Raw genomic sequence first — 16,722 nt, forward strand, 5'->3', positions numbered from 1 at the left:
AAGTAATTGATTGAATGCATGAATAAATCTTAGCCACCTCTAATTATGCAGGGTTGCAGTTAAGTCAATAGTTTTTTTTCTCTTTGTTCCCCTGAAGACTGGAACTAACATTAGCAAATATGTGTTGGCATTTTCCAATGGTATTCTATCTCCAAATTGTGTTTTATTTCATCATGTTTTTCTTTTTTTTTCGATTTTTAGCATTGATTGACTGCATTTTTTGGCTGGATCTTTTCATTCGACCTGTGGGCATGTATTAGTAGTAGTGCAGCAAGACATTAGTCTACAATATAGAAGTGAATTTCTGGTCAAGTCACAGCTATAATACACCTGATTGTTCACTACTACAGTCGTACATAAAGTATTGTTGATTTACCATTCCAAGATAGCAAGCACATTGTTTCTAAATCAGTCTGTTATTTTGAAGCTATAAAAAAACAAGACAATATGCACAATACTTCCATCAAGTGTCTTTGAAGTGCAGAGAAGTCCTTTCATCCCAGCCCCAGCCCCAGACTATCAGTACCACTATTGCTTTTCTAAAATTACATTCCAGGGTAAGTGGCTAAAATGCTACTTGGTAAACTAGACATATCATAGAATACAGAAATAAGCAATATATAAAAAAATGTGTTTACCGTCACTGGGTCCTTCTGGCTTTTCAATGGCAGGCTGCTTTGGATAACGGATAATCAGTAATCCAAAGGGCATATTAGGTGCTTCCACCATGTGGGTGGAAGGCTTGTTGCCAAAATCATATATTGCTATGGAGTAGCCAGTTCCAGGGATAGGTTTCCACTCAATCATAGAAAGTGATTTTCCATCGAAGGTAATTAGAGGCACTGCAGATGTTTTTACTATGAGAATTGCCCGATTCTTTTCAAAATCTGGGTTACTTGTAACTGTATACTTTGGGGCGTAGGTCGTACTGTCTGGGATGTTGATCAAGTAGTTTTCATATAACCTGTCCCCAGTTTTGCCTGGTGTGCTGTAATATGTCACCTGGACAGGTTCATTGCCTGTGATGGAGATAGTGGTGAATTCTGGTATTTCAATCTCAGTTACCTGCCCAGCCTTCATGCTTAGGCTTTGTTTATGGTCTCCTACTTGATACTGTATATTAGTAGGCTTTGATGCAACAACAAACACCTTGTCAGTATTTCCCGGTTTTGCCAATGAAAGGAAGAAGAATTGTTTCCCCCATCGGGTGACTGGATGCAGTGGAGTAGAGACTTGGTACGATGGACTGACTGTCTCAGGACTGCTGTAGCCGCTGACTACTGCAATGGGCGTTGTGGCTTTGATTGAGGTGCCTGACAAATTGTCTTTGCTTTTTATGAGGATTACCTCAAAAGGTTTAAGGGTGATAGTGATTTTCCTTCCTGGTTTATAAGTTTGTCCTTGGAAAACCACAGTTCCAGTCGGGATGATGGCAACACTGTTTGGTTTTTGAAAGTTGCCAATTGAAAATTCTTTGTCATCATCACCTGATTTCCCAGGAGGTGTTAGCACATAATATTCAACTCCCTGTTGTTGCAAAGGAACAGGTTCAATGGTCTCAACATGGGAACCTATGTGGAATATAACTATGAGTGATATTGGACTTGCTGATGTAATGATGAATGGGGAAGCTCCAGAATGTTTCAGCAGCATCCCAGGAGGAATATTGATTGTGATGGTGGTAGTCTGCCCCTTTTCTAGCGACAACTCTTTCTTCAATTTGGCAGGTTCATAGTTGATGGTGACAGTGGTTGGCTCTTTGGCTGTGACTTGGAACTCAAACTTCACAGGATTCTTCTCATCATGAATTGTCGGGGTGGGAATAACAAAGTCGGTCCCCACAGGGGCTGATGATTTTTCATCTAGAAGAAAGATATCACATCATCACTAGCCTATCCCTCTGAGTTGTAATATATAGAGAATGATTTACCAAGCAACTCTTTCAGAAAAACGAAAAAGTAATTGATTGAATGCATGAATAAATCTTAGCCACCTCTAATTATGCGGGGTTGCACTTAAGTCAATAGTTCTTTTTCTCTTTGTTCCCCTGAAGACTGGAACTAACATTAGCAAATATGTGTTGGCATTTTCCAATGGTATTCTATCTCCAAATTGTGTTATATTTCATCATGTTTTTCTTTTTTTTCGATTTTTAGCATTGATTGACTGCATTTTTTTGCTGGATCTTTTCATTCGACCTGTGGGCATGTATTAGTAGTAGTGCAGCAAGACATTAGTCCACAATATAGAAGTGAATTTCTGGTCAAGTCACAGCTATAATACACCTGATTGTTCACTACTACAGTCGTACATAAAGTATTGTTGATTTACCATTCCAAGATAGCAAGCACATTGTTTCTAAATCATTCTGTTATTTTGAAGCTATAAAAAAACAAGACAATATGCACAATACTTCCATCAAGTGTCTTTGAAGTGCACAGAGGTCCTTTCATCCCAGCCCCAGTCCCAGACTATCAGTACCTCTATTGCTTTTCTAAAATTACATTCCAGTCCAATTGGCTAAAATGCTACTTGGTAAACTAGACATATCATAGAATATTTATTTATTTAAACTTGTATTTAATTTATTTAAACTTGTAAGGCGCACAGCTACCCGCAATGGGTTTACCGGCGCCAAGGGAAAGACTGAAGAAGAAAAACTACAAGACTTAAAAGGAGGGACAGAAATAAGCATTATATAAAAAATGTGTTTACCGTCACTGGGTCCTTCTGGCTTTTCAATGGCAGGCTGCTTTGGATAACGGATAATCAGTAATCCAAAGGGCATATCAGGGGCTTCCACAATGTGGGTGGAAGGCTTGTTGCCAAAATCATATATTGCTATGGAGTAGCCAGTTCCAGGGATAGGTTTCCACCCAATCATAGAAAGTGATTTTCCATCGAAGGTAATTAGAGGCACTGCAGATGTTTTTACTATGAGAATTGCCCGATTCTTTTCAAAATCTGGGTTACTTGTAACTGTATACTTTGGGGCGTAGGTCGTACTGTCTGGGATGTTGATCAAGTAGTTTTCATATAACCTGTCCCCAGTTTTGCCTGGTGTGCTGTAATATGTCACCTGGACAGGTTCATTGCCTGTGATGGAGATAGTGGTGAATTCTGGTATTTCAATCTCAGTTACCTGCCCGTCCTTCATGCTTAGCCTTTGTTTATGGTCTCCTACTTGATACTGTATATTAGTAGGCTTTGATGCAACAACAAACACCTTGTCAGTATTTCCCGGTTTTGCCAATGAAAGGAAGAAGAATTGTTTCCCCCATCGGGTGACTGGATGCAGTGGAGTAGAGACTTGGTACGATGGACTGACTGTCTCAGGACTGCTGTAGCCGCTGACTACTGCAATGGGCGTTGTGGCTTTGATTGAGGTGCCTGACAAATTGTCTTTGCTTTTTATGAGGATTACCTCAAAAGGTTTAAGGGTGATAGTGATTTTCCTTCCTGGTTTATAAGTTTGTCCTTGGAAAACCACAGTTCCAGTCGGGATGATGGCAACACTGTTTGGTTTTTGAAAGTTGCCAATTGAAAATTCTTTGTCATCATCGCCTGATTTCCCAGGAGGTGTTAGCACATAATATTCAACTCCCTGTTGTTGCAAAGGAACAGGTTCAATGGTCTCAACATGGGAACCTATGTGGAAGATAACTATGAGTGATATTGGACTTGCTGATGTAATGATGAATGGGGAAGCTCCAGCATGTTTCAGCAGCATCCCAGGAGGAATATTGATTGTGATGGTGGTAGTCTGCCCCTTTTCTAGCGACAACTCTTTCTTCAATTTGGCAGGTTCATAGTTGATGGTGACAGTGGTTGGCTCTTTGGCTGTGACTTGGAACTCAAACTTCACAGGATTCTTCTCATCATGAATTGTCGGGGTGGGAATAACAAAGTCGGTCCCCACAGGGGCTGATGATTTTTCATCTAGAAGAAAGATATCACATCATCACTAGCCTATCCCTCTGAGTTGTAATATATAGAGAATGATTTACCAAGCAACTCTTGAAGAAAAACAAAAAAGTAATTGATTGAATGCATGAATAAATCTTAGCCACCTCTAATTATGCGGGGTTACACTTAAGTCAATAGTTCTTTTTCTCTTTGTTCCCCTGAAGACTGGAACTAACATTAGCAAATATGTGTTGGCATTTTCCAATGGTATTCTATCTCCAAATTGTGTTCTATTTCATCATGTTTTTCTTTTTTTCCGATTTTTAGCATTGATTGACTGCATTTTTTTGCTGGATCTTTTCATTCGACCTGTGGGCATGTATTAGTAGTAGTGCAGCAAGACATTAGTCTACAATATAGAAGTGAATTTCTGGTCAAGTCACAGCTATAGTACACCTGATTGTTCACTACTACAGTCGTACATAAAGTATTGTTGATTTACCATTCCAAGATAGCAAGCACATTGTTTCTAAATCATTCTGTTATTTTGAAGCTATAAAAAAACAAGACAATATGCACAATACTTCCATCAAGTGTCTTTGAAGTGCACAGAGGTCCTTTCATCCCAGCCCCAGTCCCAGACTATCAGTACCTCTATTGCTTTTCTAAAATTACATTCCAGTCCAATTGGCTAAAATGCTACTTGGTAAACTAGACATATCATAGAATATTTATTTATTTAAACTTGTATTTATTTATTTAAACTTGTAAGGCGCACAGCTACCCGCAATGGGTTTCCCGGCGCCAAGGGAAAGACTGAAGAAGAAAAACTACAACACTTAAAAGGAGGGACAGAAATAAGCATTATATAACAAATGTGTTTACCGTCACTGGGTCCTTCTGGCTTTTCAATGGCAGGCTGCTTTGGATAACGGATAATCAGTAATCCAAAGGGCATATCAGGGGCTTCCACCATGTGGGTGGAAGGCTTGTTGCCAAAATCATATATTGCTATGGAGTAGCCAGTTCCAGGGATAGGTTTCCACTCAATCATAGAAAGTGATTTTCCATCGAAGGTAATTAGAGGCACTGCAGATGTTTTTACTATGAGAATTGCCCGATTCTTTTCAAAATCTGGGTTACTTGTAACTGTATACTTTGGGGCGTAGGTCGTACTGTCTGGGATGTTGATCAAGTAGTTTTCATATAACCTGTCCCCAGTTTTGCCTGGTGTGCTGTAATATGTCACCTGGACAGGTTCATTGCCTGTGATGGAGATAGTGGTGAATTCTGGTATTTCAATCTCAGTTACCTGCCCGTCCTTCATGCTTAGGCTTTGTTTATGGTCTCCTACTTGATACTGTATATTAGTAGGCTTTGATGCAACAACAAACACCTTGTCAGTATTTCCCGGTTTTGCCAATGAAAGGAAGAAGAATTGTTTCCCCCATCGGGTGACTGGATGCAGTGGAGTAGAGACTTGGTACGATGGACTGACTGTCTCAGGACTGCTGTAGCCGCTGACTACTGCAATGGGCGTTGTGGCTTTGATTGAGGTGCCTGACAAATTGTCTTTGCTTTTTATGAGGATTACCTCAAAAGGTTTAAGGGTGATAGTGATTTTCCTTCCTGGTTTATAAGTTTGTCCTTGGAAAACCACAGTTCCAGTCGGGATGATGGCAACACTGTTTGGTTTTTGAAAGTTGCCAATTGAAAATTCTTTGTCATCATCGCCTGATTTCCCAGGAGGTGTTAGCACATAATATTCAACTCCCTGATGTTGCAAAGGAACAGGTTCAATGGTCTCAACATGGGAACCTATGTGGAAGATAACTATGAGTGATATTGGACTTGCTGATGTAATGATGAATGGGGAAGCTCCAGAATGTTTCAGCAGCATCCCAGGAGGAATATTGATTGTGATGGTGGTAGTCTGCCCCTTTTCTAGCGTCAACTCTTTCTTCAATTTGGCAGGTTCATAGTTGATGGTGACAGTGGTTGGCTCTTTGGCTGTGACTTGGAACTCAAACTTCACAGGATTCTTCTCATCATGAATTGTCGGGGTGAGAATAACAAAGTCGGTCCCCACAGGGGCTGATGATTTTTCATCTAGAAGAAAGATATCACATCATCACTAGCCTATCCCTCTGAGTTGTAATAAATAGAGAATGATTTACCAAGCAACTCTTTCAGAAAAACAAAAAAGTAATTGATTGAATGAATGAATAAATCTTAGCCACCTCTAATTATGCGGGGTTGCACTTAAGTCAATAGTTCTTTTTCTCTTTGTTCCCCTGAAGACTGGAACTAACATTAGCAAATATGTGTTGGCATTTTCCAATGGTATTCTATCTCCAAATTGAGTTATATTTCATCATGTTTTTCTTTTTTTTCGAATTTTAGCATTGATTGACTGCATTTTTTTGCTGGATCTTTTCATTCGACCTGTGGGCATGTATTAGTAGTAGTGCAGCAAGACATTAGTCTACAATATAGAAGTGAATTTCTGGTCAAGTCACAGCTATAATACACCTGATTGTTCACTACTACAGTCGTACATAAAGTATTGTTGATTTACCATTCCAAGATAGCAAGCACATTGTTTCTAAATCAGTCTGTTATTTTGAAGCTATAAAAAAACAAGACAATATGCACAATACTTCCATCAAGTGTCTTTGAAGTGCACAGAAGTCCTTTCATCCCAGCCCCAGCCCCAGACTATCAGTACCACTATTGCTTTTCTAAAATTACATTCCAGGCTAAGTGGCTAAAATGCTACTTGGTAAACTAGACATATCATAGAATACAGAAATAAGCAATATATAAAAAAATGTGTTTACCGTCACTGGGTCCTTCTGGCTTTTCAATGGCAGGCTGCTTTGGATAACGGATAATCAGTAATCCAAAGGGCATATTAGGTGCTTCCACCATGTGGGTGGAAGGCTTGTTGCCAAAATCATATATTGCTATGGAGTAGCCAGTTCCAGGGATAGGTTTCCACTCAATCATAGAAAGTGATTTTCCATCGAAGGTAATTAGAGGCACTGCAGATGTTTTTACTATGAGAATTGCCCGATTCTTTTCAAAATCTGGGTTACTTGTAACTGTATACTTTGGGGCGTAGGTCGTACTGTCTGGGATGTTGATCAAGTAGGTTTCATATAACCTGTCCCCAGTTTTGCCTGGTGTGCTGTAATATGTCACCTGGACAGGTGAATTGCCTTTGATGGAGATAGTGGTGAATTCTGGTATTTCAATCTCAGTTACCTGCCCGGCCTTCATGCTTAGGCTTTGTTTATGGTCTCCTACTTGATACTGTATATTAGTAGGCTTTGATGCAACAACAAACACCTTGTCAGTATTTCCCGGTTTTGCCAATGAAAGGAAGAAGAATTGTTTCCCCCATCGGGTGACTGGATGCAGTGGAGTAGAGACTTGGTAGGATGGACTGACTGTCTCAGGACTGCTGTAGCCGCTGACTACTGCAATGGGCGTTGTGGCTTTGATTGAGGTGCCTGACAAATTGTCTTTGCTTTTTATGAGGATTACCTCAAAAGGTTTAAGGGTGATAGTGATTTTCCTTCCTGGTTTATAAGTTTGTCCTTGGAAAACCACAGTTCCAGTCGGGATGATGGCAACACTGTTTGGTTTTTGAAAGTTGCCAATTGAAAATTCTTTGTCATCATCGCCTGATTTCCCAGGAGGCGTTAGCACATAATATTCAACTCCCTGATGTTGCAAAGGAACAGGTTCAATGGTCTCAACATGGGAACCTATGTGGAAGATAACTATGAGTGATATTGGACTTGCTGATGTAATGATGAATGGGGAAGCTCCAGAATGTTTCAGCAGCATCCCAGGAGGAATATTGATTGTGATGGTGGTAGTCTGCCCCTTTTCTAGCGACAACTCTTTCTTCAATTTGGCAGGTTCATAGTTGATGGTGACAGTGGTTGGCTCTTTGGCTGTGACTTGGAACTCAAACTTCACAGGATTCTTCTCATCATGAATTGTCGGGGTGGGAATAACAAAGTCGGTCCCCACAGGGGCTGATGATTTTTCATCTAGAAGAAAGATATCACATCATCACTAGCCTATCCCTCTGAGTTGTAATATATAGAGAATGATTTACCAAGCAACTCTTTCAGAAAAACAAAAAAGTAATTGATTGAATGCAGGAATAAATCTTAGCCACCTCTAATTATGCGGGGTTGCACTTAAGTCAATAGTTCTTTTTCTCTTTGTTCCCCTGAAGACTGGAACTAACATTAGCAAATATGTGTTGGCATTTTCCAATGGTATTCTATCTCCAAATTGTGTTATATTTCATCATGTTTTTCTTTTTTTTCGATTTTTAGCATTGATTGACTGCATTTTTTTGTTGGATCTTTTCATTCGACCTGTGGGCATGTATTAGTATTAGTGCAGCAAGACATTAGTCTACAATATAGAAGTGAATTTCTGGTCAAGTCACAGCTATAATACACCTGATTGTTCACTACTACAGTCGTACATAAAGTATTGTTGATTTACCATTCCAAGATAGCAAGCACATTGTTTCTAAATCTTTCTGTTATTTTGAAGCTATAAAAAAACAAGACAATATGCACAATACTTCCATCAAGTGTCTTTGAAGTGCACAGAGGTCCTTTCATCCCAGCCCCAGTCCCAGACTATCAGTACCTCTATTGCTTTTCTAAAATTACATTCCAGTCCAATTGGCTAAAATGCTACTTGGTAAACTAGACATATCATAGAATATTTATTTATTTAAACTTGTATTTATTTATTTAAACTTATAAGGCGCACAGCTACCCGCAATGGGTTTCCCGGCGCCAAGGGAAAGACTGAAGAAGAAAAACTACAAGACTTAAAAGGAGGGACAGAAATAAGCATTATATAAAAAATGTGTTTACCGTCACTGGGTCCTTCTGGCTTTTCAATGGCAGGCTGCTTTGGATAACGGATAATCAGTAATCCAAAGGGCATATCAGGGGCTTCCACCATGTGGGTGGAAGGCTTGTTGCCAAAATCATATATTGCTATGGAGTAGCCAGTTCCAGGGATAGGTTTCCACTCAATCATAGAAAGTGATTTTCCATCGAAGGTAATTAGAGGCACTGCAGATGTTTTTACTATGAGAATTGCCCGATTCTTTTCAAAATCTGGGTTACTTGTAACTGTATACTTTGGGGCGTAGGTCGTACTGTCTGGGATGTTGATCAAGTAGTTTTCATATAACCTGTCCCCAGTTTTGCCTGGTGTGCTGTAATATGTCACCTGGACAGGTTCATTGCCTGTGATGGAGATAGTGGTGAATTCTGGTATTTCAATCTCAGTTACCTGCCCGTCCTTCATGCTTAGGCTTTGTTTATGGTCTCCTACTTGATACTGTATATTAGTAGGCTTTGATGCAACAACAAACACCTTGTCAGTATTTCCCGGTTTTGCCAATGAAAGGAAGAAGAATTGTTTCCCCCATCGGGTGACTGGATGCAGTGGAGTAGAGACTTGGTACGATGGACTGACTGTCTCAGGACTGCTGTAGCCGCTGACTACTGCAATGGGCGTTGTGGCTTTGATTGAGGTGCCTGACAAATTGTCTTTGCTTTTTATGAGGATTACCTCAAAAGGTTTAAGGGTGATAGTGATTTTCCTTCCTGGTTTATAAGTTTGTCCTTGGAAAACCACAGTTCCAGTCGGGATGATGGCAACACTGTTTGGTTTTTGAAAGTTGCCAATTGAAAATTCTTTGTCATCATCGCCTGATTTCCCAGGAGGTGTTAGCACATAATATTCAACTCCCTGATGTTGCAAAGGAACAGGTTCAATGGTCTCAACATGGGAACCTATGTGGAAGATAACTATGAGTGATATTGGACTTGCTGATGTAATGATGAATGGGGAAGCTCCAGAATGTTTCAGCAGCATCCCAGGAGGAATATTGATTGTGATGGTGGTAGTCTGCCCCTTTTCTAGCGTCAACTCTTTCTTCAATTTGGCAGGTTCATAGTTGATGGTGACAGTGGTTGGCACTTTGGCTGTGACTTGGAACTCAAACTTCACAGGATTCTTCTCATCATGAATTGTCGGGGTGAAAATAACAAAGTCGGTCCCCACAGGGGCTGATGATTTTTCATCTAGAAGAAAGATATCACATCATCACTAGCCTATCCCTCTGAGTTGTAATAAATAGAGAATGATTTACCAAGCAACTCTTTCAGAAAAACAAAAAAGTAATTGATTGAATGAATGAATAAATCTTAGCCACCTCTAATTATGCGGGGTTGCACTTAAGTCAATAGTTCTTTTTCTCTTTGTTCCCCTGAAGACTGGAACTAACATTAGCAAATATGTGTTGGCATTTTCCAATGGTATTCTATCTCCAAATTGAGTTATATTTCATCATGTTTTTCTTTTTTTTCGATTTTTAGCATTGATTGACTGCATTTTTTTGCTGGATCTTTTCATTCGACCTGTGGGCATGTATTAGTAGTAGTGCAGCAAGACATTAGTCTACAATATAGAAGTGAATTTCTGGTCAAGTCACAGCTATAATACACCTGATTGTTCACTACTACAGTCGTACATAAAGTATTGTTGATTTACCATTCCAAGATAGCAAGCACATTGTTTCTAAATCAGTCTGTTATTTTGAAGCTATAAAAAAACAAGACAATATGCACAATACTTCCATCAAGTGTCTTTGAAGTGCACGGAAGTCCTTTCATCCCAGCCCCAGCCCCAGACTATCAGTACCACTATTGCTTTTCTAAAATTACATTCCAGGCTAAGTGGCTAAAATGCTACTTGGTAAACTAGACATATCATAGAATACAGAAATAAGCAATATATAAAAAAATGTGTTTACCGTCACTGGGTCCTTCTGGCTTTTCAATGGCAGGCTGCTTTGGATAACGGATAATCAGTAATCCAAAGGGCATATTAGGTGCTTCCACCATGTGGGTGGAAGGCTTATTGCCAAAATCATATATTGCTATGGAGTAGCCAGTTACAGGGATAGGTTTCCACTCAATCATAGAAAGTGATTTTCCATCGAAGGTAATTAGAGGCACTGCAGATGTTTTTACTATGAGAATTGCCCGATTCTTTTCAAAATCTGGGTTACTTGTAACTGTATACTTTGGGGCGTAGGTCGTACTGTCTGGGATGTTGATCAAGTAGGTTTCATATAACCTGTCCCCAGTTTTGCCTGGTGTGCTGTAATATGTCACCTGGACAGGTGAATTGCCTGTGATGGAGATAGTGGTGAATTCTGGTATTTCAATCTCAGTTACCTGCCCGGCCTTCATGCTTAGGCTTTGTTTATGGTCTCCTACTTGATACTGTATATTAGTAGGCTTTGATGCAACAACAAACACCTTGTCAGTATTTCCCGGTTTTGCCAATGAAAGGAAGAAGAATTGTTTCCCCCATCGGGTGACTGGATGCAGTGGAGTAGAGACTTGGTACGATGGACTGACTGTCTCAGGACTGCTGTAGCCGCTGACTACTGCAATGGGCGTTGTGGCTTTGATTGAGGTGCCTGACAAATTGTCTTTGCTTTTTATGAGGATTACCTCAAAAGGTTTAAGGGTGATAGTGATTTTCCTTCCTGGTTTATAAGTTTGTCCTTGGAAAACCACAGTTCCAGTCGGGATGATGGCAACACTGTTTGGTTTTTTAAAGTTGCCAATTGAAAATTCTTTGTCATCATCGCCTGATTTCCCAGGAGGTGTTAGCACATAATATTCAACTCCCTGTTGTTGCAAAGGAACAGGTTCAATGGTCTCAACATGGGAACCTATGTGGAAGATAACTATGAGTGATATTGGACTTGCTGATGTAATGATGAATGGGGAAGCTCCAGAATGTTTCAGCAGCATCCCAGGAGGAATATTGATTGTGATGGTGGTAGTCTGCCCCTTTTCTAGCGACAACTCTTTCTTCAATTTGGCAGGTTCATAGTTGATGGTGACAGTGGTTGGCTCTTTGGCTGTGACTTGGAACTCAAACTTCACAGGATTCTTCTCATCATGAATTGTCGGGGTGGGAATAACAAAGTCAGTCCCCACAGGGGCCGATGACTTTTCATCTAGAAGAAAGAGATCACATAATCACTAGCCTATCCCTCTGAGTTGTAATATATAGAGAATGATTTACCAAGCAACTCTTTCAGAAAAACAAAAAAGTAATTGATTGAATGCATGAATACATCTTAGCCACCTCTAATTATGCGGGGTTGCACTTAAGTCAATAGTTCTTTTTCTCTTTGTTCCCCTGAAGACTGGAACTAACATTAGCAAATATGTCTTGTCATTTTCCAATGGTATTCTATCTCCAAATTGTGTTATATTTCATCATGTTTTTCTATTTTTAGCATTGATTGACTGCGTTTTTTTGCTGGATCTTTTCATTCGACCTGTGGGCATGTATTAGTAGTAGTGCAGCAAGACATTAGTCTACAATATAGAAGTGAATTTCTGGTCAAGTCACAGCTATACTACACCTGATTGTTCACTACTACAGTTGTACATAAAGTATTGTTGATTTACCATTCCAAGATAGCAAGCACATTGTTTCTAAATCAGTCTGTTATTTTGAAGCTATAAAAAAACAAGACAATATGCACAATACTTCCATCAAGTGTCTTTGAAGTGCACAGAGGTCCTTTCATCCCAGCCCCAGCCCCAGTCTATCAGTAGGGGGTACTCAGCCCTTTGTGATCTAACAGGACACCTCCTATTCAGGTGTAAGTGTAGGCTCACCCCTCCCTCCCTACCCAAGAAGAGCCTTCCGAATGCAGATGAGAATTCAGACGCACCTAACTGTTCTTTGTTTGTGGCTGTCTAGAGGAAATGCACAAAATGTAGCTGTCAACCACCCCAAATGTGTATTGAAGTCAGGCTGCAGTCACACGGAGCAGTGAGAGCAGAGAAATGTCCACTTTCTAAATGTGGCATTTCTAAAACAGTAATGTTAAATCCAACTTTACCAGTAAAGATGATTTATCATTACCATTACAAAGTTAAAAAATATGAGGCATCATTTCTAATCAGGAATTACAACTTAAAGGAGTATAACTAAATTCTCAATGTTAACCTATTAGATGAGTAGTCCTCAGAGTAGTGAAAAATGAACGTAGGCATTTTTCACTCAAGGACACAGAAAACTTAAAAGCACATGCCCTACCTTTTAGTTACACAGCACACTCCCTTATAGGTTACCTATGGCCTACCTTCGAGGTGACTTGTGTGTAATAAAAGGGGAGGTTTAGGCTTGGCAAATATGTCTTGCCATTTCATCATGTTTTTCTATTTTTTCTATTTTTAGCATTGATTGACTGCATTTTTTTGCTGGATCTTTTCATTCGACCTGTGGGCATGGAGTTCCATGATGTACCACCTTTGCCCCTTGAACCGTGTCTCATGCCCACATATTCACGCCTGCCTGCTTGCCAGCTCAGTGCTCACATCATCAGCTGCCCCCACCTGACTATATTCACCTGCTCCTGATCCTGCCATGTAAATGCTTGCTTCCAACTGTTGTGAGAGTTGGAGTGAGAATTGTAGAATTCACATGGCACAGCAGCCATCTTTGAGTGTGGGGACATTACTCACTCTCAAATATACTACAGGTGCTTGACTTCCTGAATCTAGCACAAGATAGGCCTCACAAAAATCTTTCCACCCAAATGCCTTCAAGTCACCAGACTTACCTGAAGTGGGCTTTTCAGCGCTCAAGTCCTCTGTGTTGCTGAGATCTGGAACACTAAGCTCTGTATAGAAAAAGACGAAAAGGAATCAAGTCAGAACTTTACATCTGTTTTGGTTTGGCAGCTAAATTTCTATTTATGACCAATCCACAACATTTTTTGGTAGAACACTCAAGAATCATAGAGTGCAGGCAAAAGGATTGAGCAATAACTAGTTCTGTAACGGGCACTTGAATAGAGACAACTTTCTAACAGGGACATTGTGGTTGCTACCAAGTTTGGAACTAATGGCAAAGTAACTCTTGGATGGTTGCAATAATAGTGAGGCAACTGGTGATCTAAAAAGAACAGCGACCACCTGAATACGAACTAGTTAACCCTCAAAGTCAAATCAGAAAGGTGCACTATAAACAAATGATTGCACTTCACAGAAAGATTATTCTGGTAGGAGACTCGAAGGAAAAGTAGTCGAATCATGAACACTGCAAATGTTGTAACTGCAGATGGTCTTCAAGTGTCATAACAGCGCTCATCCCATGATGGCTGCAGCATTTAGAAGCAGCATGCCTCGATCGCTCAACAGTGATGCACTATGCACCCTTCCATTCCAAGGCGGCACCCACTGCAATGTTTACAGTGATCCTCATTGAAAAGCATTGTGCACAGAGTATCATTGTTTCACAATTCCAAGATGGCAAGCACATTGTTCCTGTATGGGGCACTTTTTAAGGTATAAAACAAGGAGGCTATATTCGGAATGCTGTTCCAAGATGGAATGAGCATGAACTTTAAGGGGGAAGCTCTGTCTTTTCCAGAACTTTTGTACTAGGTCAACTAGAAGGAGTTTGTGCGAAGAGAAAAAATCAAGTGGTCCCACAAGTTATCTAACCTTCACCACAGAAGGCCCTTCTGGAAGGAAATTAGCTGTTAATGTATAATTTGTCATGTGGAATTATGTCAATAAAGCAGGGGAAAAGAATGAACGGCCTTGCTTGCTTGTGATACTTCAGATTCCTTCAATGGTGGAAGAGAGTGCAAATGTATGCAATCAATATCTGTATATATTTGAGTGTGTTCTATATAAACGTATGCTGAGAGTGTGACCTGAAGCACTGTGGAATTGCTAGTTTTGATCCATCCTCTCAACATGCAAATATTCTATATATAAGTATGTGTGATTCACCTAGCAAATCACTCAGAAAAAACAATAAATTATGAGCGGAATGCTTGATTAAATCTCGCCCATCTCTAATTATTAAAGGCAGCACTCGAGTTCATATTTATTTGTCTCACTGTCCCACTAAAGACTGGTGCCTACCATAGTAAAACTGTCTTGGCCTCTGCTAATAAGGACATTCCAGTCCCTAAGCTTATTTTTTTCCATTTTATGGTTAGAACAGAATGATTTTGTATTGTATTGCAGGACCTTTAATTCGACCTGTGGGCATGTATTAGTAGTAGCGCAGCAAGACATTAGCCTACAATATAGAAGTGAATTTGTGGTCAAGTCAAGGCTATAATACACCTGGTTGTTCAGTACTACAGTCGTACATGAGGTATTGTTGATTTACCATTCCAAGATAGCAAGCACATTTTTTCTAAATCAGTCTGTTATTTTGAAGCTATAAAAAAACAAGACAATGTGCATAATACTTTCATCAAGTGTCTTTGAAGTGGACAGAGGTCCTTTCAGCCCAGGCCCGGGCCCAGACTATCAGTAGGGGGTATTCTGCCCTTTATGATCTAACAGGAAACTGCCTATTCAGGTGTAAGTGTCAACTCCCCACTCCCTCCCTCACTACCCAAGAAGAGCCTTCCGAATACAGATAAGAATTCCGACGCACATAACCGTTGTTTGTTTGTGGCTGTCTAGAGGAAATGCACAAAATGTAGCTGTCAAAAACCGCAAATATGTATTGAAGTCAGGCTGCAAGCACACAGAGCAGTGAGAGCAGAGAAATGTCCACTTTCTAAATGTGGCATTTCTAAAACAGTAATGGTAAATCCAACTTTACCAGTAAAGATGATTTATCTTTACCATTCCAAAGGTAAAAAACATGCAGCATCATTTCTAATCAGGAATTACAAATTAAAAGAGTATACAGAAATTGTCAATGTTAACCTATTAGATGAGTTTGCCTCGGAGTTGTGAAAAATGAATGTAGGCATTTTTCACTCAAGGACAAGAAAAACTTAAAAGCACATGTCCTACCTTTTAGTTACACAGCACACTCCCTTATGGGTTACCTATGGCCTACCTTCGAGGTGACTTATGTTTAATAAAAGGGGAGGTTTAGGCTTGGCAAAGGGTTTTTAAATGCCAGGTCAAAGTGGCAGTAAACTGCACACACAGGCCCTGCAGTGGCAGGCCTGGGATAGGTTTGAAAGTCTTGTTGTGTGGGTGGCACAATCGGTGCTGCAGGCCCACTAGTAGCATTTAGGGTACGGGCCCAGGGTATATGGTATTACACTCTACAAGGGACAGGCAAGTAACCTAAATATGCCAACTGTTTATACACCAATATTACCATATTGAGGAAACAGGCACATGCACTTTAGCCGTGGTCAGCAGAGGTAAGGTGCTCAGAGTCCTAAGGCCAACAAAGAAAATCAGCAAAAAAGAGAAGGCAGGCAGGCAAACTATTTGGGTAAAGACCACCCTAAGGATGATTGGTCTAATAATAACTAACATATATATATATATATATATATATATATATATATATGTATATATATATATATATATATATATATATATATATATATATATATATATATATATATATATATATATATATATATCCATAGACCTCAAGTCTAAATGAGGTGTGTACATCCAATGTTTCTCAGAGAGGTCTTTAGCACTTTTTGGTATGTATTATCAGAGGTAATAAACCTTCCATCTGAAAAAAAAGATATATCTTCTGCACTGATTTAATTTCCTGTACCCCACAGAAATGCCCTAGTATGTTAGTTAAAACCAATATTTCGGTATAAAGTAGAAGCACTGTTCCATTTTCCCATCAGAATTTGATTTTAGCTTAAACATTGCTATTTAGTGCTGTGACGGACATTTTCTTAGAAAAACTTAAACGATAAGC

The 16,722-nt window shown here is 39.7% G+C and overlaps 1 protein-coding gene across 1 annotated transcript in view; it reads right to left on the reverse strand.

Annotated features, from left to right (window-relative positions):
* LOC144769654 (uncharacterized) overlaps positions 1-16,722 on the reverse strand; it is a 108,523-nt gene that overhangs the window by 46,189 nt on the left and 45,612 nt on the right. The window contains exons 3-9 of the mRNA XM_078653829.1: positions 13,625-13,684; positions 10,778-12,001; positions 8,823-10,046; positions 6,747-7,970; positions 4,792-6,015; positions 2,716-3,939; positions 639-1,862 (exon numbers count right to left, since the gene is read on the reverse strand). Coding sequence (XP_078509955.1) covers positions 639-1,862; positions 2,716-3,939; positions 4,792-6,015; positions 6,747-7,970; positions 8,823-10,046; positions 10,778-12,001; positions 13,625-13,684 — 7,404 coding nt within the window. The remainder of the gene's footprint in view (positions 1-638; positions 1,863-2,715; positions 3,940-4,791; positions 6,016-6,746; positions 7,971-8,822; positions 10,047-10,777; positions 12,002-13,624; positions 13,685-16,722) is intronic.

This window comes from Lissotriton helveticus, chromosome 7 (assembly GCF_964261635.1).
Source record: "Lissotriton helveticus chromosome 7, aLisHel1.1, whole genome shotgun sequence".
In the NCBI taxonomy this organism is placed as follows: domain Eukaryota; kingdom Metazoa; phylum Chordata; class Amphibia; order Caudata; family Salamandridae; genus Lissotriton; species Lissotriton helveticus.